Consider the following 25,396-nt stretch of genomic DNA (forward strand, 5'->3'; position numbering starts at 1 on the left):
CCCGCTCCCAGAGCCACCTGTCCCATCACAGCCACCCAAATTCCCCAGGTGCCCTATCCCATGCTGGAAACACGGGTGCCCCCCAAGCACCCTGCGGCACTGCAGGAGCCAGGGGACAGCCCAGAGCCCCCCAAATCACCACGAGGGGAGGCGGGGTGCGATCCAAGTGATACATGAGGCCATTTATTGAGCGGTACGGACGCAGAGAAGTATGGGGAGGGTCTATAGGAAGGATGGCAGAAGGGGGGGTAGTAACTGTGCATCTATACAGGGGGGCCGGGACAGGCCCAGCCGCTACATGGTCAGCTCCTGTGGAAGACAGCAGAGTGTGAGGGGACCACCCCACAGCACCCCAATTCATGCTAGGGGTGCCGGGGGTCCCCCCCTTCCCAGCCACTCACCATGATGGCGTTGACAATGTCATTGTTGTTGTGCCGAAGCGCCCGCACGGCTTTGGGGCGCGAGACATTGGCCTGGGCCATCACCAGCTCGATGTCCCTCACCTCCAGCCCCGTCTCATCCACCTGCAAGGCGGGAACACCGTCACCCCCCCACGGCGCTGACCTGTCCCCAGGACACTGGGGGTCCCCTTTCTCTGCCCCCATCCCAGCACCCACCTCCTCCTCCTCCTCGCTCTCCTCCTTGATGGTGAGGGTCGGGGCTGTCTCCGTGATCAGTGGCGAGTGCTCCATCGGCACCTTGAACTTCTCTGCCGCCGCCTTGTGCACTTGCTGTGACAGGTCCTCGATCTGTGGGGACGCAGCATCACCCACGTGTCCCCAAAAGGCCACCAGCCCCAAGGGTGGCACGCCCCACCCCTCACCTTGGCTTCCCCAAAGACAATGTAGATGTCGGACGCGGGGCTCTTGAAGACATCAGGTTTGGTGATGACGAAGAGGATGTTCTTGGACTTGCGGATGGTGATGCGGGTGACACCGTGGATCTGCCGCAGCCCCAGCTTGGACATGGCCTGGGGACACACACAGGGGTGACCTCATGTCCCACCACCCCAGGGCAGCCAAGGAAGGGGGCTCCAGCCCCCCAGCAACACCCCAAACCCCTGGGACAAGAGCAAAACCAGGCTTGTAGGGGACGTTGTCCCCCCACCACAGCCAGGCTGAGCCCCCCACCAGGACAGAAGATCTCACATCAACCCCCTACCCACCATGACCTGAGACCCCCAAAGCGGGGACTTAATCCCAACACCCCAAGGCTTCCCCCGTTCCAAACCCTGGGATGGGATGAGGACCCCAGTCCCATGGGTGACCCCGTCAATCCCATCCCACCTTCCTGGCCTTCTTCTCGCTCCGGCTCTGCTTGGCCTTGCTGACCGTCTCCTCCCCGGTGCCCAGCGAGTGGGTGAGCTGCGCCTGCCAGAGAGCAGTGGGTGAGGGCAGCCCCAGCACCCGGGGGGGGTCCCCAGTATCCCACATCCTCCCCCAGAATAACCCCCAACCTGTGTCTGGGCTGGCTGCGACTCCGAGCCCTCAGGCTCCTCCAGCTCTGGGATGGATTCATCGTTGCTCTCCGACTCATTACAGGACCCTGTGGCCAAGCAGAGGGGTGGGATGGAGCCATGCTCTGACCCCCCAGAATATGGGGGGGAGCCCCACGGGGACCCTCCTCTCACCTTTGTGGTTGGCCTCGCAGCCGCGGGGGGCCGGGGGCTGCTTGTCCTGGCACAGGGCGATGCCAGCGGCTTCCCGCAGGCGCTGGATCTCGGGGCAGGGATACGGAGCCTCTGCCTCGCTGGAGGAGCTTGACTCCGACTGCAGCGACCCCCGGGGGGGCCCCCGGCTGCCCGGCCCTGCCTGCCGGCCTCGGGCCTCCTTCTCCTTGCGCGGAGAGGGCTGGGGGGCTGCAGGGGGGTGAGGGAGGGCTGAGGTGGTGCTGCCCCCCAAATCCCCTCCATAGGGCTGAACCTGCTCAGCCCATCACACACCTAAATGGACCCCCAGCACCACACCATGGGTGATGCCCACCCTGGTCCCACACAATACCCTGTGATAATGGGAGGGTGGCAGGATCTCATCTGTGGGGTTGAACCCACCCCGGGATCCCACAAAGGGGACCCTGAGTACCCCACCATACACGGTAGCCAGCAGTGCCCACTCTGTGCCATGTGGAAGCAGGGGGGGGCTGAGGGGGCTGAGCTAGTGGTGCCCCCCAAAATCCCCTCCACAGGGTCAAACACAGCCTGCTCTTCCCCACCACACACCCTGGGACCTCTAAAGAGACCCTCAGCATCCCGCCAGCGGGTGATGCCCACCCCAGCCCCACTCAGCACCCCACAGCAATGGTCTCTTACCCTCGAGGTGCTTCCTGGTCGGCGGCAGGACAGACGGACGCTCCTCGCCGGCGGGGAGCCCTGATGAGGTATCCTGGGGGCCACGGGCTGGGTCAGGACATGGCGATGGTGGCGACGGCGCAGCGGCGAGAGGAGGCACTTGGCTGAGTTTGGGGAGCAGAGGGCAGGGGCCTGGCAGCGGGCTGGGGGGCTCGGGGGGAACTTGGGGGGCTGCATCCCCAGGTGGTTCCGGGGAGGGCTCCGGCTGAGCATCCCCCCCTTGGCTGGCACCCAGAGCAGGCTGGGGGCTGGATTGGGCCCCCACCATTGTCACCATCATCTCCTCTTCCTCCTGCTGCCTGGGGGGGGCCGGGGGCTCACTGGGGGGACTCGGGGGGCTGCTCTCCCCCAGGACTTTGGCATCGGTTTCCCCAGCAGTCTGGCCCGGGGGGGCATCACCAGGCAGAGGGGTCGTGGGCTCATGGAGGGGCAGGGGCTCCTCCATCCCCTCATCACTCGGGGGACCCTCCAGCACCTCGGGGGGCTCCATGGGCCTGGGGGGGAGGCGGGGGGCCGGCAGATCCCCAAAGGAGCCCTGCAGCATGGCGGTGACCCGCTGGCGGTCCTCCCGGCGCTGCCAGGCCGCCCCGCTCTCCGAAAAGGCACCGGGTGGTTGGAGCAGTTCGAGGGGGGCCCCCACGTACACCTCCCGGTCTGAAGCTGTGAAAAGCAGCGGGGGGATGGCGGGGGGTGAGGCGGGCAGGCAGAGGGCCAGGCAGGGGCGGGCAGCAGCATCCTCTTCATCCTCCTCTTCCTCCTTGGGAGACGGGGGCCTGGGGGGGGCGGCTGCTTCTCCCGCGCTGTCCTCGGGGGCCATGAAGGAGCTGGAGTCAGAGCGGGAGGTGTCCAGCAGCTCCGGGCAGGGCTCCTCGGAAGCAGCAGTGGGAGCGTCACACTCCTTGGGGGCTTCGCTGGTGCTCCCGGGGAGATGCACCATCGCCTCCTGTGCCGTGGGACACGTGGCCACTGGTGGCTCTGCGGACGCGTTGGCCGAGGCTGCCCCATCCACCAGATCCTCGCTGGCATCACAGGGGGATGTGTCCTGTGGTGGGGGGGATGGTGCTGTGACACCGGGCATCACTGGTGGCACCAGGTCAGGGTCAGTGGCTGCGGTGTCCGGTTCATCCGGTGGGGTGGGTGTCACTGATGGCACCAGGTCAGTGGCTGCAGGGTCTGGCTCATCCAGTGGGATTGGTGTCACCAATGATGACAGGTTGGTGGCCACAGTGTCCAGCTCATCTGGTGGGATTGGTGTCACTGATGGTACCACGTCAGTGGCTGCAGTGTCCAGCTCATCTGGCAGGCTGGGTGTCACCAATGATACCAGGTTGGTGGCCACAGTGTCCTGCTCATCCAGTGGGATGGGCATCACCAGCGGCACCAGGTTGGTGGCTACAGTGTCTGGCTCATCTGGTAGGTTGGGTGTCACCAGCGGCACCAGGTCAGTGGCCATGGTCTCTGGCTCATCTGGCGGGCTGGGTCTCACTGGTGGCACCAGGTCAGTGGCCATGGTCTCTAGCTCATCCGGTGGGCTGGGTGTCGCCAGGTTGGTGGCCACAGTGTCTGGCTCATCCGATGGGCCAGGTGTCACTAATGGCACCAGGTTGGTGGCCATGGTGTCTGGCTCATCCGATGGGCTGGGTGTCACTGATGGCACCAGGTTGGTGGCCACGGTGTCTGGCTCATCCGATGGGCTGCATGTCACTGGTGGCACCAGGTTGGTGGCCATGGTGTCCGGCTCATCCGATGGGCTGCACGTCACTGGTGGCACCAGGTTGGTGGCCATGGTGCCCGGCTCATCCGATGGGCTGCGTGTCACTGGTGGCACCAGGTTGGTCGCCATGGTGTCCGGCTCATCTGGCAGGCTGGATGTCACCAGTGGCACCAGGTTGGTGGCCACAATGTCTGGCTCATCTGATGGGCTGGGTGTCACCAGTGGTACCAGGTTGGTGGCCATGGTGTCTGGCTCATCTGGAGGGCTGGGTGTCACCAAGTTGGTGGCCACAGTGTCCTGCTCATCATGGCCATCAGTGATTACCAGCTCAGTGCTGTCCACCATCATGGTGCCAAGCTCATGGTCACTGTCACTAACATCATCACCATCATCATCACCATCACTCCCAGGGCCACCCTGGGGCTCCCCGTTAGCCGGTGCCACATCATCCTGCTGCACCCCATCAGTTTGGGGGTCCCTGGAGCAGAGGCTGGGGGGCTGCAGGACACTGCTGCTCTCCACTGGCTCCATGCTGGGCCCCTCTCCCAGCACTGCCATGCTGGAATCATCCTTCACCACTGGCTCCTCCTCAGCACCCGGAATCACCGCCGGTTCCTCTGGAAGCTGTGAGGGCTCTGGTGGGGGACACTCCATGGGAACAGGGTCTGGCTCCCATGGGACATTGTGCTCCAGGGTTACTGCTTCCTCCAGCTCTGAGGAGGAAGAGGAAGACATGAGGAAGGCCTCACCATCCGGCTGCTCACTGCCTTCCCCAGAGGGTGCTGGGGGGGTCTCGCTGCCATCCCACTCCTGCATCCCTGGCTCCGTGGTACCGATGTCCTCCCTGATGGCATCCTCCATGCTGGGAACCATGCTTGCCGGCTCCTCACCTTGGCTGTGCTGCAGGGACACCTCCGGTGACCCATCGCCATTGGGGGCCATCCCAGCGTGAAGGTGAAGCTCAATGCCGCCGTTCCCATTGGCATCAGTGCCAGGGGGCGCGGTGGCGGTGTCGGGGGGAGCCCCCTCGGCGCCCATGGCGTGGCGCTCGGTGCCATAGAGCCGCTCGTCCTCCTCACCATCGTAAGCGGCCGAGTCGGAGGAGGCGGAGGTGTCATCGCGGAAGGCGAAGGACTCGTCCACCCCCTCGGTGATGGAGGTCTCTGACAGCGAGCGCAGGAAGGAGGCCGAGGTGCTGCCACCTTCCTCCTCCTCCTCCTCCTCCTCTTCTTCCTCTTCATCATCATCCTCCTCTTCCTCCTCATCCTCCTCGCCGGACAGGGGCAGCAGGGCTGTGCCGGGGGGCAGCGGGGTGATCTCCACTGCCTCGGCCTGGAAGAGCAGGCTGCCGCGGAAGGGCAGCAGTGCTGCTGGGATCAAGCCCGCGCCAGGCAGCCCCTCGCCCCCTGACATGTCCCACTCCTCATCCTCGTCCTCCAGTGTCTGCCCATCGTCATCATCACCCCCTGGCAGGGCAAGAAGTCCATCTTCCTCCTCATCATCCTCCTCGGGAGACGGCGGGGTGAAGGCAGGGGGATGCTCCAGGCAGGGAGGCAGAGCTTCCACCTCCACCATGCCTTCAGCCTCAGCTTCAGCCACCGCCATGGCTTCAGCCTCGGCCACCAGGTTGGGGGAGCAGGACGGAGAGGTGCTGGCCGTGCCAGAGGACCCCCAGCTGCCCCCTTCAGCCGTCATGTAGGACCCAGAGGGGGATGTCGGTGGGGAGCAGAGCCCCTCGCTCTCCCCATCCGTCTGCTCCTCGGGGGGAGGCTGCAGCAGCCGGGACCCCCCGACCCGGATGGGGGTGGAGGGGGCCGTGAAGAAGAGGTCGGGGTCCATGGTGGCAGCAGCGGGGGGTCTCCCGGAGGGGGGCTCAGCCGCTTGGCGCTGAGGGGGATCTTTGGTGGGTGCAGGGAAGGGGCAAGGCACAGCAGGCAGGGGGAGCCCCCCCCGGAGCTCGGGGTCGGTGGGGGAGCGCGTCTCCTCCCCCATGACGATGCGGGTGTCCAGGGGGTCTGCGGGCGGGGGGGGCCGGCAGGACTCGCCGGGGGGTGCAACAGCGGGGGGGCCAGGGTCACAGCTGGCCCCCTCGGGCTGCGGGCGAGCCTCCTCCTTGGTGGACATCGGTGGGGGGCCTGGGGCCGGCGGGGGGGCTGTAGAGAGAGGAGGGGGAACCCCCATCAGTGCCAGGGCACCCCGTGATGGGGGGCACCCAACCAGGATGGTGCCATCTCCCTCCAGGGGTGGGAAAACAGGGTGACCCCCACCCAGAGCACAGGGGGGGGTGTGTGTGTCACTACAGGGTTTGGTGACACTGGGTGGGGGGGGACACCAGTAGCTCCCCCTACCCTCCAGCCCCTCTCTGGGGGTAAAGGATGCTCCTGCATTAAGGAAGGGGGGAACCAAACAAGGAGGACCGCTCCATAGGGAGTTAAAACACCCCATATCCCCCACCCTCGCCTCGCAGTTCTGTGCCCACCCATGCACTGAGTTTGTGGGTCCTCAGCCACCCTATTACCAGGTATGAGGGAATCACAGCACCCTCCCCACCCCATGAGCACCCCAAAACCCTTCTCGGCAGCGATCCCCCGCATTACCTGGGGTCCCCAAGGGCAAACCCATAGGGAGAAGCAACCAGGACCCACCTCCAGCTCCGAACACAGCAAAGCCCCATGTGCGCCCCCCGGGGCTTTATATAGGGGTGAGGGGGCGGAGCACGGCCGCGGGGGCTGCTGGGAAGGGGGCGGGCCATCACCTGGGTATTTAGCAGGTGCTTTCCTCCCCCCCGAGGTCTGGGGTGGTTCAGTCCTGCCATGTCCCTCCTGGAAGCTGGGGCGTGCTCAAAGGGTTAATTGGGGGGGGAGAGGAGATGCGTGTGTTGTTCCTCCCTCCAAATGCTATTTTGGAGGGGGGTGGCTCCCCACTATGAGGGATGCTGGGATCACCTTAACCTTTCCCTGCTGCTGCCTGTCCAGCCCTTCACCCTCCCCGCTACACATTTAGGGGATGTTTTGGGGTTCCCCCTGATCCCACCTGCACAAAGCCCCCTGCACACCCCTCTGCTGCCCTGGAGGGGAAGCCCTGATTTCCCCCCCCCGTGCACAAACCAGCCCCTCACCCCCTTTTTGGGGGAGCATTGTGCCCCCCACACCTGGCTCATGGGGAAGTGGGGGAAACTGAGACACAAGGGGAGGGTGGCACCGGGATCCCCCCCGGCTGTCCCCACCCCCCAGGCTGAGCCCGCGGGGGTGCCTGAGCAGGGTGACCTTGGGCCGCGGCTCCGCACTGCCCGTGCCTCAGTTTCCCCACCCAATTGTTCCTGGGGGGGGTGGGATCGTGCTGGGGGGGGGCTCAGACTCCCCCGGGGCACCCACACCCCTCCGAGTCCTGCCGGGGCTCCTAGCGCGGGGAATGGAGGGGCACAGCCCGAGCCTGGGCTCTGGGGGGTAAAGGGGGAGGCGTCCCCAAAGGGGTGTCCCCAAAGTCACCTCCCGCCTTGCTTCGGGGGCGCCGGTAGCGGAGCCCCTCGGCGGTGCCGGCTGCCGAGAGCTGCTGCCGCGGCCGGCCCTGTGTCCTCCATCCCTCCTGCTCCGTCCTCCATTGCATCCCTCCACCCCGCATCCCTCCATCCTCCCGCTCCATCCCTTCATCCTCCATCCCACATCCCTCTCGCATCCCTCCATCCCCGCGGCCTCCCCTCGGCCTCACCTGCCTCCGATCCCTCCGGCATTCCGTTTTCCTTCTCCAATCCCCCCAGCCCTTGGGTTTTCACCGATTCTCCGGGCATGGCGCTGCCAGAGCCCGGCCGGCCGGCCTGGGCGGCCGCCTGCCCACCCAGCTCAGCCACCTTTGGCTCGGGCTGGACGAAGGCGGCTGCGCCGGCAGAAGCGGAGCATTAGTGGGGCTCGGGCGGGGGGGCCGGCGGCCGGATCAGCCCCGTCATCCCAGATGATGTCAGCAGGATTTTTTTTCCCTGGTTTTTTTTTTTCTCCTCCCGTTCCCTTCCCCTGCCTTTTCTTTCTCTCCAATATCTTTTTTCCCTTGTATTATATATCTCTCCGACGGGGAGAAAGCGGGGTGTGTGCCAGGCACTGCGGCTGTGGGAGGGGAGGGCAGAGCCCACCCCGTCACCGCTTGCATCAGCTCGGGGGGGGGGGACACACACACAGAGCACACACACAGGGAATGGGGTCCCCCCGGCCTCAGTTTCCCCACCCGGGGTGGGATTGATGAGAAGGGAGGTGAAGGATGGATTTTGTCCCCCCTGAAAAATAGGGATGAGCATCCAGAGGTGTCCTCGAGGTTGGATTTTTTGCATCACTCCCCCCTAAAAGTCGCTGCGTGCGTTTGGTGGTGCCAGGAGAACGGGGGGACGCCGCTGTCCCCTCCCTGCGTGTCCCCAGGGCATCGCCCCGCGCCCGGGTACCGCTGGGGAAGCAGGATGGGTGCCTGCGCGGTCGCCATGGGAACGGCCCTTCTCCTCCTCTTGTCTCCGTGGTGACGGCGAGGAGGATGAGGATGGTTCCCTGGCAACGCGGCGGGGGGTGTGTGTGGTAGGACACCCCCCCCGGAGGTGGGAGGGAGGAGACCCTGATGGACGGATGGATAGCGATGCCCTGGCGGGACGGGTGACCCCCACCCAGACCCCCAGTGACCTCCGGGAAGAGGCAGTCCCTGCTGCAGGATGCTGCGGGGAAACTGAGGCACGGCCCCGGGGCAGGGGGGGCCGCCTGGTGCCGGGCATGGAGCGGTGCCGGTGACGCCGGTGCCAGGAGCTGCCCTAAGCCGTGACTCAGCAGCTCCGGCACCGCCACGGCCTCTGCCACGGGAGGCAGAGCCAGAGAAGGGCTGCAGCCCACAGCACCGCAGGCGGGGACACACACAGCCCAGGCTGTGGCCCATAACCAGAGGGGCTGGAAGGGATGTGGCAAGGATGAGCAGACGGCCGCTAATCCAGCCCCAAAGCCATTCCTGTGTCACGGCACAGAGGGTTTTCCTGGTCCACCTTGTCCCTCTGACCCAGGTACACGCGTCCTGTGGGATACTGTGTGCGTGTTGTGGTAAAAGGGGAAGCTACAGAGGCACCAGGTCATGTTTGGGCAGGATCTAACCCTTCCCAATTAGACCTCTCCACAACCCAGGGCACCAGGGCTCTCTCATGCCTGCTCCATGGGTCCCACTGCTCTGGCTGGAAGTGGCACAGCACCTGAGCCAGCCCATCCTCCCTCCCCTCTGGCACTGCACAGCCGCCTGGGGACAAAGCCCTGCTAATAAAACAGGAGTAAGAGAAGCCAGGATGGCTCTTAATCCTAAGCCCAGCTCAGGCCGGCTTCCTCCAGGCGCTGAGCCACGGCTGTGGTGACAGGCGTCCCGCTGAGCATCAGCATGGAGCTGTCTCCCTCCCCAGGAAGATGCAAATCTGTGTGGCCACCAGCACAGACACCAACCAGCCCTGACCCCCACCAGCCCCCCAGACTGCAGCACTGTACAGCGGTGGGTTTATTCAAACACGTTTCCAACAGAAAGAGGCGGTGCCACAGCCGTGGGGCACAGCGGCAGGGTTAGCTCGCCATCTCCTTGGCCATGGCCTTGTTGAGCTTGTCTTTGAGGTAGGCTGTCCGCTGCCGCTCCAGCTTCAGGTCCAGGAACTCGTAGTGGGGCACCTGCAGCAGGACGGGGCAAAGAGGAGATGCCATCAGAGCCCCAAGATGCGCAACAGCATCCTCAAGGAGTCCCCCACTGGGACATGGCAAGGCCATGGGGCACAGGCAGCCCACAGGCTGGTGCCCATCACAGCAGAGGTGAGCACTGAACTTGAGGCAGCCATGGGGATGGGTGAGGGCACCCAACGCTCCCGCCCGTCAGTGGCATCAGCACCCAGGGGACCGAACCACAGACAATTCAGGACTGTCCCCAAATTAACCCGCATGACCACCACGGAACAACAGGGCTTCTGTTCGCAGCTGGGATGGCACAAAGCACCGGGGCAGCCACAGCGACCACCCTGCCCCCTGGTAGAGGAGGATGTGGGGCAGCACCTTCACTGTGAGGAGGCTTGAGGACCTCCCGAGCACCAAAACGTGCGTTCAGTTTTTCATGCGGATGCAGAGGACGTGCAGGGCTCCATGTTCTTGCTGCCAGCCCATCCCATCCTTCTCCCTGTGCCTGCCCCAGCCTGGCAAGCGGCAGATGAAGTGTTTATTTGGAGGGGAGCTGCAGGCAGGAGGAGGGCACGCAGCTGGGGGAGAGGCTCACGTGCCCAGCACTTGCTCTCTGGCTGGAGGGTGATGGTTCGAGCTGCATTAGAACTCTGGCACCAGCACGTTGTTCCTCGGTGGTGCCTCTGGCAGCCTGTACGAGGGAGCAGCCTTGTCTGGGGGGATCCCACCACCCACCCCTGCCTCTATATTTAGCAGGGCTGAAGCTGCGGGAAGCGGCACTTCCCTCCTTCTCCTCCCCCTGTTTCCCTGAGCCTCCCCAGCCAGCCAGAGTGAGGGATTATGCAAGAGGCTGGGGAGAAACAGCGCCGGTGAACCTCAAACCTCACTTCACATCAGCCTCAAAGTGCGGCAGCGAGCGCACAGAGCTGGAAGGAGGACGCTGGGGAGGGGCTGAAGCTCAGGGTCCTCACATGGAAGAGGAGGGGACAGGCGAGGGAGACCGTGGTGATGCTCTGGGGTGACATGTGGCCCCTCAGCCTTGAAAGAGCCACACAGCTTGGGCAGTGCTGGCCGCAGGCTCTGCAGGGCAAGAGGCAGAGGGATGGCTCCCTGCCTGTGCTGGCAGCACGCTGAGCCACCCTCCCTCCTCCCTCAGAGCAGCCAGCAGCAGAGCAGCGCTCACCGCCTGCCAGGAGAGCTATAATTACCTCCAGAAAGCTAAATAATGCATGACCCCGTGGCTCCGGCGCAGGGGATCAGCACCCTAAGACCTTGTCTGCTGTCCTCCTTGATTACCAATACCCCCATGCCACCTTCAGCCTGCCCAGCACGTGGCCTGGAGGGGATCACGGCGGCTAATCCCAGTGAGGGCAGGCAGGGAGGGTGACCTGCTGAGCCACCCGCGTGGAGCTGAGGGCACCGAGGAGCGCTCGGGCTGGCCTTGCGGCTCTGCAGGACCCAAAGCCATCAGGAAGATGGTGGGGGGAGTGAGAAGGAAGCTGGAACCCCCCCATGAAGGTGTCTGCTCCTCCATCTCCATGGAATCAGAGACCTCTCTACCCCACGACTACTCACGTCCACCACAAGGAAGCCGGCCGCCTGGATGTGGCGCCGGGCCATGACGAAGCGGCCCAGCAGGTCCTTGCTTCTGTTGCTGAAGTTGGGAAACTCCCACCGGAGGAAGGCGATCCTAGGAGATGCAAGGGGGAGCGGGAGGACATGAGATGTGAGGCCGGGCATGGGCAGCCCAAGCAGAGCTGGCAGCAGCGCCCAGATTCCAACGGCAACCATGGCAGAAGGGCCCGCTCCAGCTCTGCTGATTGCCCTGTGCCACTGGGACACATTTATCCTGCTGGAGCTGTTATCCTGCCTCTGAGCCATCCAAGAAGCACCAGGACAGCAGCTCAAGAGCAATTTATCCACCATCTAGGCCTGGCAGCAAACTGAGTGGGGTGATGCTGCCTTTTCCAGGCAGGAAGGAGGCAGCTCAGGGCTCTGCAGCCAGCCAGGCTCCATAGCAGGCAGACCTGGCAGAGGCTTTCTTCAGAGAGAAAACCATTGCCTCAACCAGTATGTGGCCCCCTTCCCCTGCTGTGCTGCCACCAGGCTGTCTGGCCAGAGCAGCCCCTCACTCCAAATGCTACCCTGGGGGGGGATGGCACAGACTTATCCCAATTTCTGTCCTGTGACCACCCCTCTGCTCCCAAACAAGGAGGCACGCAGCTGGGCATCGTGTCCTTGGCACACACCACCGGCTGTGGTGACCGGGAGGCACAGAGCCCCCAGCTCCTCAGCACCACAACAGCAGAGCCCTCCTTCCCCCTTGTACCCCTCTGCCCGGCTGGCAGCCACAGCTGAGCCCAGACTCACCTCCTGGCACCTGGTGGCAATGGCTTTTTCCCTTCTGGGCAGAGCAGATGGGGAGCAGCAAAGTTCTTCACGGGGAGGGGTTTATTTTCGCTGTTCACCACCATCTCAGCATCTGCACGGAGAGGAGGGAACACAAGGACTCCCAAAATCCCGCCTGGATGCTGCTCACACCGTCTCCCTCAAGAGTGGTGATGCAGAGTACGCAAGGTCCCACTGCTCCCTTCCCAGAAAACCCATCCTTGCTGAAGCGTGGAGCAGCTCTGCACACACGGCCAGGGACAGGGTCTGCTTCCCAAGCATCTCCTCGGGCGGAAGACATGTCCGTGGTCCGATTTTAGCCCCCAGTGTCCCACGAGGAAGGGGATGTGGGGCTCATGGACCACAGAAGTGGCTGTGGCAGCCGGTTGGCCGATCCTTGCTATGGAGGAGGCAGGGATCGAATTTGACAGGGCTGCAGGAGAGCAGGGAGCTGGGGGAGCCTGGGGCGGGCTGCGAGAGCCCAGGGTGCAGCAGAGGAAGGACGAGCAGAGCCAGAAGGCTCCCAGTAGCCTCGATGCTGCTTGGCTGCAGGAGAAGGGCCTTCCTCCTGCATCTGCTGCCCACAGCCGTGCCCTGGGCCACGGTTTCTGCTCTGCCATGAGATGGGGAAAGAGATGGAGCAAGACAGGGTGGCTGCAATGAGGAGGCATGAAGCTGAAAAATGAGGGGGGGTAAACCCTTGGAAGCTGTATCTGAGCCCTCAAGTTCAACTCCCTCAACTGCTGGGGTCCTGCTGCTGCCCGTGGAGGGGGGGAAAGGAGGCACTCACCGATGTGCCAGCCGTAGATGGTGCGTGCATCAAAGCGCCCGTTGTCCCGGCTCCCCAGCACCCCCACCAAGGCCTCCCGCAGGCTGCTCTGCAGCAGGGTGACCTTCTCCCCCGCTGGCTCTGCCACGCTCAGCATCTCCGGTGGCAGGAATGGCCCTCGGTAGCCAGGGCTTTCCAGCTTGGCAGCAGCATTGATGTGGATGAGCTTCAGCTGTAAGTTCTGGGCCTTGAGGGACTGATCACCTGGTGGGAGGAGAGAAGCAGAGCTCAGACACGGCCTGAAGCCCTGGCTCTTCATCTGGTGGCCTGCGTAGCCTGTGTGACTGGGATTCCTTGTTCTGATCCCCCCATGATGACTCCCTGACTATTGGCATGGAGATACAGACCACCAATGGCCAAATGCTGTGGTGCTTGCATGAAGCTGGCCAAGCCAGAAATCCCTTGTTTGGCAGGGACAGCACCATGGATCCCAGTGTCTGTGGTGTGATTTTACTCCCAGTGTCCCATGTGAAGGGAACACGGGGCTCACGGGCCACAGAAGTTGCTGTGGCAGCCGGCTGGCCGGTCCCCACCACGGAGGAGGCAGGGATCGAATTTGACAGGGCTGCACCTTCCCAGCAGTCACCGTCTGGTGAGGAAATACCAAGCCCTCCAGTCTCGAGGGGATCCCCTTTGCTGTCACTGTCTTGTTCTCCTCCTCCCCCATCACACAGAGGCACAAATCCACAGCCCGGAGGGGCTGCTGGAGGCCATGGCTCTCATTAGCCCAACTCTCCTGGTGCTGCTGCCCTGCGCTCCCCTTGTCTGGTTACCCTGCACAGAGCTGTGGGGGATGCGTTACAGCCATCCCCAATGAGATCCATTCCCTCCTGGTTCATAGAATGATAGAATCATTTGGGTTGGGAGGGACCTTAAAGCTCATCCAGTTCCAACCCCCTGCCATGGGCAGGGACACCTTCCACTAGAGCAGGTTGCTCCAAGCCCCGTCCAACCTGGCCTTGTTAACAACCTCTTAACTCAAATTTAGACAGACCAGGCTCAGTATCCCCACTCCCTGTCCCACGTCTGAGGTTCTTGGGCCTTGTCCCACTGTCAGAGATGCCCACCTCACCTCGGATCTGTGCGTGGAAGTCAGGCGCCAGCACTCGCTGCAGGTAGGGAGCCTTGGCCTGCTGCAGCACGCAGAGAGACCACACCAGGTCTGTCAGCAGGTGAGGCTCCAGGCTGTGCAGCTGGCCCTGGAGCACCTCATGGACCTGCAGAGAGGGAAACCAAACAGCTCAGCTCAGCACAGTGCTGCTGACACCTCACTCTTGTGGATAGCACGCAGGTCTGGCAGCTCGACAGATCCCTGAGGCCTCACGGTACAGCCGGTGTGCACCATCTCCTCTACAGCAGTACTCCTTCCCTGGGTTATATGCAGAGGGGAAGACATTAAGATCACTCCAATGTGTCCTTGCAGCTCATGAGCTGCGGTTTGCAGGCCCAGGATGCTGCACTGCTGCAGGGTAACGCAGCACTGCAGCCTGCCCTGACATGAGGCAGCGTTCAGGAAAGGGAGGGCGGGAGGCGATAACCCCATCAAGATCTGCAACTACAACAGAGCTGGAGGGGTCTGAGGCTGTATGGGTGGTGTCAGGATGTCTGCCCAGGAATCACAGCAAGAGCCTGGAGCTCTGCACCCTGCAGGGGCTTTTCCTTTTCTGCAATGTCTCAAAAGCAAGTTGTTTTGCACTTGCTACAAAATCCCCCTTCACATGACCATGATTAATGCTGACAGGGGGAGCCCTGGATGCTACTTCCCCACCTTGTCCTTCTCACTACGCCAGGGAGACCTCCTGCTCCCCAGGCTGGCCTGGCCACAAGGGACAGGCTGCCCTGCGGTGGAACACAGGGTCCTGCCAATTAGAAACACCCAAATCTGCTATGCTGGGCTGCATCACCAGCAGCGTGACCAGCAGGTCGAGGGAGGGCATTCTCCCCCTCTGCTCTGCTCTGGGATGAGACCCCCCCTGCAGTCCTGCACTATGCTGCTGGTGTCTGGTAGAAAAGCAGCCCTGCAGGGCCAGTCACGGACTAACTGGTTCAGCTGTTGCCCGCACGCAGCCAGGGGAGCACAGTGAAGGTTTTTCAGCCTGGCCTAAGCTCTGGGCTCCCTTTTCCTATTCCTCGTGCCATTTACAGCTGCCTCCAGCCACCCAACACCCGTTTTCACATGGGGATGTGCTAGAAGGAGATCTGTAGCCTTCCCACTGACAGACTTCATGAAGAGAGGGAAAAGAGGAAGAAGGTTACCATGTTGAAGAAATCCTCACTTCCGCTGGGCTGGAAGTTCAGGCGAGCAAAAGACAGGATGATACTGCACAGATTCGTGACTGACAGCTGCTTGGTGTTGTCCAGGGTGTACTGGGGGCAAAAGCAGAGGTTTAGGTCTGTCCTACATGAGTATAAAATCAGGGAAACATTGAAACCATCAGCCAAGCATGCACCCAGCCCCGTGGCAAGATGGGAAAACAAGAGCAAAAGACCTTTAGGGCTTCCCTGGGATTTTATCTTGGCACAAGGGAAAGCTGTGAGTGAAAGCAGAGCTCTGGAATATTCCAGAATAGATGCAAAATGCAGGCGCATAAACTGGGGCAGAGCTGGGGGAGAGGAGCAGCGCTGGCACTCAGGGCTGGAGGCTCAGACAGAGCTGAGACCAGCCCCAGCTCCGCACGGATCCCAGTGCTGACTTTAGCGGAACATGATAATCAAGTCCTGTCAGACTCAATTACAGCCACTGGCTGGGTAGGGAAAACAGTGACGACATCCCAGGGAGCATCTCGGGAAAGTTGGGGGAAAACTGCTCCCATCTCCCGGGAAGTGGGGTGCCAGTGGGAGCTCCCCAGCACCCCCAGACCTCCTCCTCCTCACCTGTGCAATGGCCTCAAACAGCGGCAGGCTGAGCCACTTGAGGAGGGCGAAGGACCTGATGCAGCGTGTCACCTCGGTGGGCGTCATTGTGGGGATGTGGGGCTGCAGGTCAGTGGCTATCTTCTGGAAGACCTGGGGCTGGTGGAAATTCAGTTTTCCTTAAAGGAGCAAAGAGAAAGTGGCAGCCACTTACAAGGAGCTGGTGTGGGAGCCATGCCTGGACAGGAGGTGGCAGCACAAGGGAAAGCACGAAGCTATTCATTTGGAGCAGAGCGGTATTGCCTCCCCAGTTGCCTTGGTCCTATCCTTTCTGCTCAGACCAAGTCTCTACCACGTCCTGCTGCACCCACCAGCTCTCAATCCCGATGCCAACTCACTGCTCCAGCCTCCACCTAGCGCTGGTAGCAGAGTTCAGCTCCAGTGTCTCCATCTACAGTTCCTGGTCTGGCCAAGAAGGGCCCTGAACTCACTAAGGCTACCGGGAACCTCACAAGGTTCAAGTCAGCAACGATCAGCAACCAGCAGCATCAACACTCAGAGGGGCTTGGGTCAGTGTGGACCAGCCAGGAGGGGACAGTCCCCATGAGAGGGCCACAGGCAGGGTCTGAGACCAGCTGCAGCAGCAATGACAGGTACAAACCATCCTGGCACAACAGTGTGGCACCTTCAAGCATCAAAGAGAAATGTCAGCGCAGTGTCCTGGCCAAGAGCATCTCTACTGCAGTGGCTACAGCACTGCCAGAGCCTGTCCAAACCATGTCCAGCCATTGTAATTGTCCACTTTGTACATTTTAAGGCTGGGGAACTGCTGGATTAGCTCTGTGTATGACCCAGACCCATGTGTACTGTCCAGCTGCCCTTCCTGAGCAGGAAGACCTACAGCCCTGCCTTTGAGAAAGGTGCCCAGCAAGGGTTTGGATGCTGTGACACATGCAGCATCCACCACTCTCCTTGAAACTTGTTCCAGATTGGCCAACTTCACAGCAAATAAGCTGGTAACGTCAACAAGAGAAGCACAAGCTCCCTCCAAAGCCAGGTCTGCTGGGTCATTTCGTTACTTTAAGGGTATAGCTAACCTATGAAAGCTGTCCAGGCCCCAGCGGCTGTCAGAAGAGCTGTTCCCACTACCAGAAGTTTGACAATCAACTGAAGAAAAGCTCCTTCTTGGCTCTCCTGGCTTCCTTTATCTCTCCTTGTTTGGATTTTCCACCGACTACCAACAGCAAGAGAACAGGACCACGTAACATTGCATGAAAAGAGGAGCCAGAGAACTAAGGATCACAAACTAAATTATCAATTACTGCTACTCTGCTGTTAATAGACCTGTTGTGTGTTGGGTTTGTGACCATTGTGTCTCTGGTGGCTCTGGTCTAGCCTGTGGCAAGGAACAGCACCATGATGGCTGTAACCACCCCTGAGTGTCTTGCTAGTGCTTGTACATTCCAGGCAGAGGGGCTCCCTCGCACACCAACCACCCTTCCAAAGTACTCTCTCATCACAAGTCCCCTTCTCTCAACACACTGGCACGAAAATGGTGTATCTGGGTTCACTCCACCTATGCTTGGAGCTGGAAACTACCTCACTGCACTGGCTGGTATGCTAGGTCCAGACTAATGCACCTCATGGGCCTTTCTCCTTTATCTGGCTGCAGCAGCAATGCTATCAAATCCCCACTCAAGTGCCCCAAATCAGCTGGACTCTACCACATGTAACGTCCAGCAGCTCCCAATACAAAAAGCCATTTACCATAGGCAAAAATTAGGTCCATCAGGATGTTGAGGCTGAGCTCAGAGTGCTTCTGAATCAGGTGGTAGGACATGGCTCGGAGCAGAGGCACGCAGCGCCGGTTCTGGTAGGCTAGAGCCAGTGTTATTTTCCGGACATCATCGGGGTTGAACTGTTCAGCAAGTTCCAGAGCCTGCCAGGAAATGTTTGGAACAGCAATGTAAAGAGAAACCACAAAACTTGAGTACCTCAAGTCCTGCATCCAGCTCAAGCGAGCCCAGAGGAGGCCACAAAGATGATCCGAGGGCTGGAGCACCTCTGCTATGGAGACAGGCTGAGAGAGCTGGGCTTGTTCAGCCTGGAGAAGAGAAGGCTCCGGGGACAGCTTAGAGCAGGTTCCAGTGCCTAAAGGGGCTGGCAAGAAACCTGGAGAGCGGCTTTTGACAAGGGCAGGCAGGGACAGGACAAGGGGGAATGGCTTTAAACTGACAGAGGGGAGATTTAGATGAGATCTGAGGAAGTTTTTCCCTGTGAGGGTGGTGTGGCCCTGGCACAGGTTGCCCAGAGAAGCTGCGGCTGCCCCATCCCTGGCAGTGTTCAAGGCCAGGTGGGACGGGGCTTGGAGCAACCTGGTCTAGTGGAAGGTGTCCCTGCCCGTGGCAGGGGGTTGGAACTGGATGAGCTTTAAGGTCCCTTCCAACCCAAACCATTCTGGGATTCTATGAAAACAAGGTGCAGATCCAGCCTTTACACAGAGTGGGATGCACCGTTGCTACCAGCTCAGCCCCTCCACAGGTGATGGGGACTGGAACCAACAGCCAGTGTTTAGCACACGGTGAGGCTAAGAGCTGGGAGGGAGGGCGAGGGGAAGCAGGCCCTTGTCCTCTCAGCAGAGCTCAGCCAGGATCTCTGGTTCTGCCTTCTGCAGCGGGTGGGACCTCAGCATGCACTCCATCCTATCCCCAGGCACTGTAACATGCTGTCAGGCAAACACTGACAGAGCAAAGGCACCCGCTGGCAGATCAGCACCCCACTTTCCACTGTAATTTCCATTTCATTTGCAGGACACTAACCCATCACCATTAATTTGGGTACTGCATAAGCCAACGACCCCATTGGATCCAGGTACAGCACTCTACCTTGCCACATGCTGGTGTCTGCAGCACTTATTTATCCCCAGGGTCCAGGGAGAGGGACGGTGGGGCTCAGGAGCTACAGAAGTTGCTGTGGCAGCTGTTTGGCCAGTCCCCAGCATGGGCTGGATGAGGACTGAATTTGACGCAGCTGCTTTCAGAGTTCCTGCAGCGGCTCTGACCCAGGAAAGGACATTTCCCTACTCCTGCGAGGAACAGGGATGTACCGAGCCTGTGTGGAACTAGTGTTCCCACATGGGATGGGCTGCAGGCGATGGGGCTCTCCCACTGTTGTCACCTGCGGGGAGGTGGCCTGTCTGAAGGGAACAGAGATGGAAGTGAAAGCCCAAGCCTGTACCTTGTCCTCCAGCCGGTCCATCAGAGCTGGGGAGATGTGCCCAACCTTGCCCATCAGCATCACCACAGTTCGGGTGCCCTCGAGCTCTGTCCAACGCAGCTCCAGCTTCTTGACGATTTCATTCAACAGCTGGCTCTCCTTCCCCTGCCTGACCGCCAAGAACTCCGCCAGGGAGGCAAGATGCTTAAAGGTGAAGCGCCGCAGCCGCCACAGCACCTCCTGCTCCACTGACTGCATCTCTCTAGTGTTTCTGTCCATCCCCAGGGAGTAGAGGCTCTTCAAAAGGTTCACCAAGGTGTTATTCCACACCTGAGAAATCTGGCAGCAAAAAGAAGTAAGGGAAAGGTGTTGATCAGAGACAGCGTGAGAGTATTCAGTTGCCAGTCACGTCAAACACCAGGCACTGCTCTCTCTCTATGAAGAACTGCACAGCAATGAGGGGGTGGCAAGAGAGACCTCCTTAGGCTGAGGACATCTAGCTGTCTCCCACCATGACAGGAGACCTCTGCTCCCCCTCACAGGTGTAGCCTGCATGGTCAGAATCAGACCAGAGTGACCCAGGCCCTGGCGAGGAAGACGTACCTCAATGCCTGTATGAGAAGCCAAAGCCATGCAAGGATCCCAGCAGCATGGATGAGCTGAGGAATAACCACACACGTCGCTTATAGAGCGCTCTCTGCCTCAGAAAAGAAGCTACACACATTCACCAGCTGGGTGAAATACTCAGGCTTTACCCTCCTCTGGAAGCACTTAAGCTTCCTTGTGGTGTGGCTGGTGAAACGAAGAGCGGTGGGAAAGGGTAGAAACTTGAGGGTCTCAGGGAGGAAATGCCATGGGACTCCAACTCGTCTCTGCATCTCAGGTCAGATGACACTTATCCTGAAAGCTTCCATTTCTCTCCAGTGTCTCTGAAAGCGTCTTCCCTGTGAGGCCCTGGCACGAGGTCCTGGCACAGGTTGCCCAGAGAAGCTGTGGCTGCCCCATCCCTGGCAGTGTTCAAGGCCAGGTTGGACAGGGCTTGGAGCAACCTGCTCTAGTGGAAGGTGTCCCTGCCCATGGCAAGGGGTTGGAACTGGATGAGCTTTAAGGTCCCTTCTAACCCAAACCATGCTGTGATCCCACACTGTGAGGCCCAGGAGCTGCAGTTATTTCTGCAGCAGCTGGCTGGGCCAGCACCAACCACAGCGGATGACATTGAATTTGACAGAGCTGCTGAGGTTTGACAGTAGGACGTGCCGAGCACAGTGCACTGGTTCCCTTCAGATGCTTCATCTTTACCCAGTGGCTTCTCTGCTGTCCAGCTGTGCAGCTCTGCTGCACCTTGGCCAAGATGCAGCTTTATCTTACTGGGAAAACAGAAAATTCATGGGAGCAGGAGCAAGGCAGAGTTTATTGAGGATGTTCTCTCACTGCATTTTACCTCTGGTACAAAAAGTCAGGGTTTTAGACAGAAACAATGAGGCACCTTGCCTTGAGCTGGCCATTTTCCCTCCTGATCCCAGCAACTTCAGCTTGGAAAGGCAAAGCACAAACCCTTAACAAGCTGCTGGCTCCAGCTGGCTGCATGGGTTAAATCCCAGGAGCACTTTCTGCTTTCCACCTTGTATTCCTTCCTGAGACTGCTTCTGCCACAGGAAGGGAACTCACCTGAGAATCTGTGATGCTGACAAGCTGCTGGAACCGTTCATCCCGCACAATACTCTCCGTTTCCAGCTTTTTTTCCGCTGCAAGCCGGGAAAGTTGAGTAATTATTAGGGAGGCCTGGTTGCTAGTAAGAGGATGGAGCTCAGCCAGCCGCAGGAGCTCCTGAGGACTTGCGGCTGTTTCAACCAGTTCCCCGATCACTTTGTACTCTTGACTCCTGCTGTCCTCCACCAGCTCTTTGACCGAGAACCCATCCGCCCAGCTGCAAGGGCTCGAAGTATGAAATGAAGCGAGAGGTGCTTGAGGCAGAGCTCTTGCCACCGCCACCTTCCCAGCCGGCACCAGCAGGGACGGCGCGACTGCCGAGGCAGGACAGATGAAGGCACCCACGTGCCACCAGCAGCAGCGTCGCACCAAGCGGGCTGCCATGGTGGAAAGCCGGGGCTGGAAACCGGCTGGGGGTCAGCGCCGCATGTCAGGACAGGCTGTGAAAGGAAGAGAAATGTTTTAGGAACAGGAGAATTTAATAAATAAATAGGTAGTGGCCAAAGTCTGGTAATGGTTGTGTCCCTGCCTGTGGCAGGGGGTTGGAACTGGATGAGCTTTAAGGTCCCTTCCAACCCAAACCATTCTGGGATTCTATGATATAAACCCAGTGTGCAGCCAGCAAAAGGGTGAAGGGGGACACCTCTGGTCCAGGGATCAGGGGCAGCAAGTGCAGCTAGAGGACGCAATAAAAGGAGGCAATAAAAGGTTTCTGATGATCAGCTGGCAAAACACCGCTGTGGCAGAGGCACTTCCCCGCTGGGGCTAAACTCTTGACAGACCCCCTTAGGAGCTGCTGAACTCCAGCACGGCTTTCCAAGGCAGCACGCAGCCACTTTGGAATGGCTGCTGTAGGTCTGGAGCACATCCAGCTCCCCACCAGCCCTGACTGGGCCTCACCCATCCCTGGCAGCGTTCAAGCCCAGGTTGGACGGGGCTTGGAGCAACCTGCTCTAGTGGAAGGTGTCCCTGCCTGTGGCAGTGGGTTGGAACTGGGTGAGCTTTAAGGTCCCTTCCAACCCAAACCACTCTGGGATTCTGTGACTCCCCGCTGCTCCCGCTTTCCCCACACCGCCCTCCCTGGGCTCCCTCCTCCCCTGCTCTGCCCGTGTCCCTCACAGGCCCGCGGCCCGGCCCCGCCGCCGGCCGGTTCCCCTCAGAGCCCCCGCACCCCGAGCCGGGCCCTCCGCCCGCGGCTCTTCCGCTCAGCGCCCCGCGCCCGGCTCTCCCCGCCCGGGCCCGGCCCTGCCCGCCCGCTCCCGCCGCCGCCGCCGCGCTGACCTCGGCCGCCGCAGCCGCACGGCGGGCCGGCACGGAGGCACCGCACGCATGTGCGCCGGCGCGGGCTGACGGCGTCATGTCACTGCAGCGAGCGCCCATTGGGTTGCGCGGCGGCAGTTCCGGCGCTCGGCGGCGCGGGGCGGGGAGGGGAGGGCGGCGTGGCCGCTGTCAGGCACCGCGGCACGGACCGGGGTCGGCGCGCTGGGGGCAGCTCCCCCGGCTCCAACCCCTGCCACGGGCAGGGACACCTTCACTAGAGCAGGTTGCTCCAAGCCCCGTCCAGCCTGGCCTGGAACACTGCCGGGGTGGTCCTCTCAGCCTGTCCCGATACGCGGCGCTGACCCCCAGCCGGTTTCCAGCCCGCTTGGTGCGACGCTGCTGCTGGCGGCACGTGGGTGCCTTCATCTGTCCTGCCGCGGCAGTCGCGGCGTCCCTGCTGGTGCCGGCTGGGAAGGTGGCGGTGGCAAGAGCTCTGCCTCAAGCACCTCCCACTTCATTTCATACTTCGAGCCCTTGCAGCTGGGCGGATGGGTTCTCGGTCAAAGAGCTGGTGGAGGACAGCAGGAGTCAAGAGTACAAAGTGATCGGGGAACTGGTTGAAACAGCCACGAGTCCTCAGGAGCTCCTGCGGCTGGCTGAGCTCTATCCTCTTACTAGCAACCAGGCCTCCCTAATAATTACTCAACTTTTCCAGATCTCAGCCTGTCTCCATAGCAGAGGTGCCCCAGCCCTTGGAGCATCTTTGTGGCCTCCTCTGGGATCACTCCAACAGCTCCAGCTCCTTCTTATGTCGGGGCCCCAGAGCTGGATGCAGGACTGAAAGGGGGATCTCACCAGATGGAGATGTGGGGAGAGGGTGGGTGAGATCAGGCTGCTGTGGAGCAGGAGGTGCTGTTGGTGCTGCCCCTCTACAAGCCCAGTGTGCCTGAGCCCTCATGCTGCCCCACTGCCATCCCTCCATGGCCCTCCTCCTTCCTCAGCCCTGTTAAAGCCCCATCAGATGCAGCCCTTGTGGCTACACAGCTTCTTTGGGGGTGATTTCCCCACAGCCCTCCCCAGGCTGCAGGGCTGATGGACCAGCCATGCCCTCCCCTTTGCTGCTGAGGTAGAAGTCAGCCATGTTCTGCCTCACCCACCCCCCGTGTTTTCTTTCCTGCTCTATCCATGTCCAAACAAATGAGGGCCCGGCTGTGGGAACTAATAAAAGGCAAATAAATATATGGGTTGCCAGGAATGAGGAGGGGCAGCTCAGTCTTGAGGTGGTCAAATAAAGTGGGGACTGATTTATGAGCGGGGTATTTCTCACTGCTCGGGGCCTTTGTGTTTGCTTTTGGGGATGTTATTTACCCCTCCTCCCAGCACGGGGTGAGGAGTTGGCCTGAAAAGCGCAGCTGTAGCTGCGTGAGGATGTGGTTACCCCGGCTAAAACTCACCATGCTTTCCCTTTTTGTTCCCAAAATGGCTTTGCGGGATTTCATGTCTGTTTTGCAAGAGTGGAGCCTGCTTGGGGTTTGCACAGGACACTTAAAACTAATACTTAGAGGTCTTGATACTGGTTTTTGATTGCTGCTAAATCCTAAGTTTGACCTGCAGGGAAAATGGAGCATAAAAACTTCCTCTGGAAGTGCACCCTCCCATGGGACCCAGCCTCTTGCACTGGGCATCATCCCAAATTCTGCTCTGTACAAGCATGCAGGGCAGTGATCCTGCTTTTTGCCCAGCTCCCCCCCTCAGGATCTTGAGCTTCACCATCCCGTGGTCATCACAGCCGATGCTGCCCTGACCTTCTCATGTCCACCAGCAAATCCTAGTTTGTCAGCAGTCCAGTGGAGCACCTGTGGCTCCTCTGTTCCTGGCTCCAGAGCCATCTTCCAGGCCACCCATGGAGTGGTGTGTCCAGTTCTGGTCCCCACAACTCAAGAAGGACACAGAGTGGAGAGAGTCCTGAGGAGGGTCAAAGGGCTGTTGAACCTGCTCTAGGGGGGAAGACTGAGGACATTGAGTCTCTTCTCTCTGGAGAGAAGTCTTGTGGGGACCTCATCCCAGTAGTCCAGTGCTCAAAGGGTGGAGGCTTTCAAGGAGCCATGAGGAGAAGACAAGGGACAGTGGGTGCTGGGAGAGGTTTCATCTCAACTTAGGTTATACAGTGAGTTGTTCCCTGGAAGAACCTCCCCAGGGACATCGTGGAGTCCCCATTACTGGAGGTTCTCAAGATGAATGGGGTGCAGGACAATCCCGTCTAGGGTCCCTTCTCCACAGAAGGTTGGACCTGGTTGCACCTGGATCTTTCCAGGGCCAAGCTGGGCTGTCCCATGGGTCTGTGATTGACAGTGTCCATCCCTGGGGACTTCCCACTAGCTGTGACCTCGGTGCGCTTGTCCCCACTTGATCTACAAGCTGCTGGGAGAACGTACTCAATGGTTTTCGCCGGCCACGCAGCTCTCAACCTGTTGGGTGGCTTTGGGCTTCCACTTGCTGTGCACAGTGGTGCAGATAGGGTCATCTTCCGGGCAGAGTTCCTTGAGGTGCTCCTGGAGATTCCTGCTTGGCCTCAGAGAGGGCAACCGCTCCCAAGGCTGGTGTTTGATCAAACCCACCTTGTTTGCTGAGGGCTACAGATGTCTTCATGGGCGGATGTTCTATCCGCCCAGCCATAAAACATCACCAGGGGCTGGAAAGCCCCGGCCGTGGGGCAGGGTGGCTTCTTCATCCAGCCCCGTGGGAGAACGGGGTTGAGAAACCCAACATGGTGTCACCCCGTGTCCCCACCAAACCCGGGTCAGCTCTGTGGTGGTCACCCGTAAGAACATCGAGTCCAATTGTTAACATGGCATGCCAGGCCACCACTAAATCATGTCAATCAATGCCACATTGTCACGTCTTTTAAATCCCTCAAGGGATGGCGACTCCACCACTCCCTGGGCAGCCTGTTCCTGTGCTTGACAACACTTTTGAGGAAGAAATTGCTCGTAATATTCAACCTAAACCTCCCCTGGTGCAACTTGAGCCCATTTCCTTTTGTCCTATCACTCGTTACTTGGGAGAAGAGGTCAACCCCTATCTTGCTACAACCTCCTTTCAGGTAGCTGTAGAGAGCAATAAGGTCCCCCCTCAGCCTCCTTTTCTCCAGACTAAACCCCCAGGTCCCTCAGCTGTTCCTCATCACACTTGTGCTCCAGACCCTTCACCAGCTCTGTTGCCCTTCTCTGGACCCGCTCCAGCACCTCAATGTCTCTCTTGTAGTGAGGGGCCCAGAACTGAGCACAGGATTCAAGGTGTGGCCTCATCAGGGAGGTGAGCTGCTGAGCTGAGCACAGGGAGACAGCCCCTGCCCTTGGCCCTGCTGGCCACACTGTTGCTGATACAGGCCAGGATGCCCTTGGCCTTCTTGGCTGCCT

General features: G+C 60.4%; 2 protein-coding genes and 4 non-coding genes across 6 annotated transcripts; all 6 read right to left on the minus strand.

Moving 5' to 3' along the window:
- Positions 1 to 156: 156 nt before the first annotated feature.
- On the minus strand, positions 157 to 8,469 carry NACAD (NAC alpha domain containing). Its single transcript, XM_030492805.2, has 9 exons — positions 7,770 to 8,469; positions 2,309 to 6,214; positions 1,631 to 1,858; positions 1,457 to 1,545; positions 1,287 to 1,370; positions 824 to 970; positions 618 to 749; positions 402 to 524; positions 157 to 309 (listed from the first exon to the last, which is right to left on the minus strand). The coding sequence occupies exons 1-9, from the start codon at positions 7,846 to 7,848 to the stop codon at positions 295 to 297; spliced, it is 4,803 nt and encodes a 1,600-aa protein (XP_030348665.1). The 5' UTR covers positions 7,849 to 8,469; the 3' UTR covers positions 157 to 294.
- A 1,073-nt stretch (positions 8,470 to 9,542) lies between these two features.
- On the minus strand, positions 9,543 to 22,068 carry TBRG4 (transforming growth factor beta regulator 4). The gene is made up of 11 exons (XM_030493506.1): positions 21,999 to 22,068; positions 20,676 to 21,157; positions 19,029 to 19,346; positions 17,559 to 17,730; positions 15,813 to 15,970; positions 15,195 to 15,305; positions 14,011 to 14,155; positions 12,900 to 13,142; positions 12,092 to 12,203; positions 11,297 to 11,411; positions 9,543 to 9,724 (listed from the first exon to the last, which is right to left on the minus strand). The coding sequence occupies exons 2-11, from the start codon at positions 21,099 to 21,101 to the stop codon at positions 9,623 to 9,625; spliced, it is 1,902 nt and encodes a 633-aa protein (XP_030349366.1). The 5' UTR covers positions 21,102 to 21,157; positions 21,999 to 22,068; the 3' UTR covers positions 9,543 to 9,622.
- On the minus strand, positions 12,407 to 12,547 carry LOC115600801. Its single transcript, XR_003989161.1, has one exon. It is a non-coding gene; the product is annotated as a small nucleolar RNA SNORA5 (small nucleolar RNA).
- Positions 13,370 to 13,508, minus strand: LOC115600797. The gene has a single exon (XR_003989160.1). It is a non-coding gene; the product is annotated as a small nucleolar RNA SNORA5 (small nucleolar RNA).
- LOC115600792 lies at positions 18,689 to 18,826 on the minus strand. The gene has a single exon (XR_003989157.1). It is a non-coding gene; the product is annotated as a small nucleolar RNA SNORA5 (small nucleolar RNA).
- Positions 20,122 to 20,242, minus strand: LOC115600804. Its single transcript, XR_003989166.1, has one exon. It is a non-coding gene; the product is annotated as a small nucleolar RNA SNORA5 (small nucleolar RNA).
- Positions 22,069 to 25,396: the final 3,328 nt, after the last annotated feature.

The sequence above is a fragment of the Strigops habroptila genome, chromosome 1, assembly GCF_004027225.2.
Source record: "Strigops habroptila isolate Jane chromosome 1, bStrHab1.2.pri, whole genome shotgun sequence".
Taxonomy (NCBI): Eukaryota; Metazoa; Chordata; class Aves; order Psittaciformes; family Psittacidae; genus Strigops; species Strigops habroptila.

Bases quoted from the DNA above. Each gene is read 5' to 3' on its own strand.
- TBRG4 (XM_030493506.1), bottom strand. From the start codon at position 21,101: ATGGCAGCCCGCTTGGTGCGACGCTGCTGCTGGTGGCACGTGGGTGCC. The intron at 17,731-19,028 runs GTACAGGCTTGG...ATTTCCTGGCAG, and splicing joins TGGACCGGCTGGAGGACAAG to GCTCTGGAACTTGCTGAACA. The intron at 15,306-15,812 runs GTGAGGAGGAGG...TTTTGCCCCCAG, and splicing joins TGTTTGAGGCCATTGCACAG to TACACCCTGGACAACACCAA.
- NACAD (XM_030492805.2), bottom strand. From the start codon at position 7,848: ATGCCCGGAGAATCGGTGAAAACCCAAGGGCTGGGGGGATTGGAGAAG. The intron at 1,546-1,630 runs GTGAGAGGAGGG...GCTTGGCCACAG, and splicing joins CTGCGAGGCCAACCACAAAG to GGTCCTGTAATGAGTCGGAG. The intron at 1,371-1,456 runs GTTGGGGGTTAT...GCTCTCTGGCAG, and splicing joins CGCAGCCAGCCCAGACACAG to GCGCAGCTCACCCACTCGCT.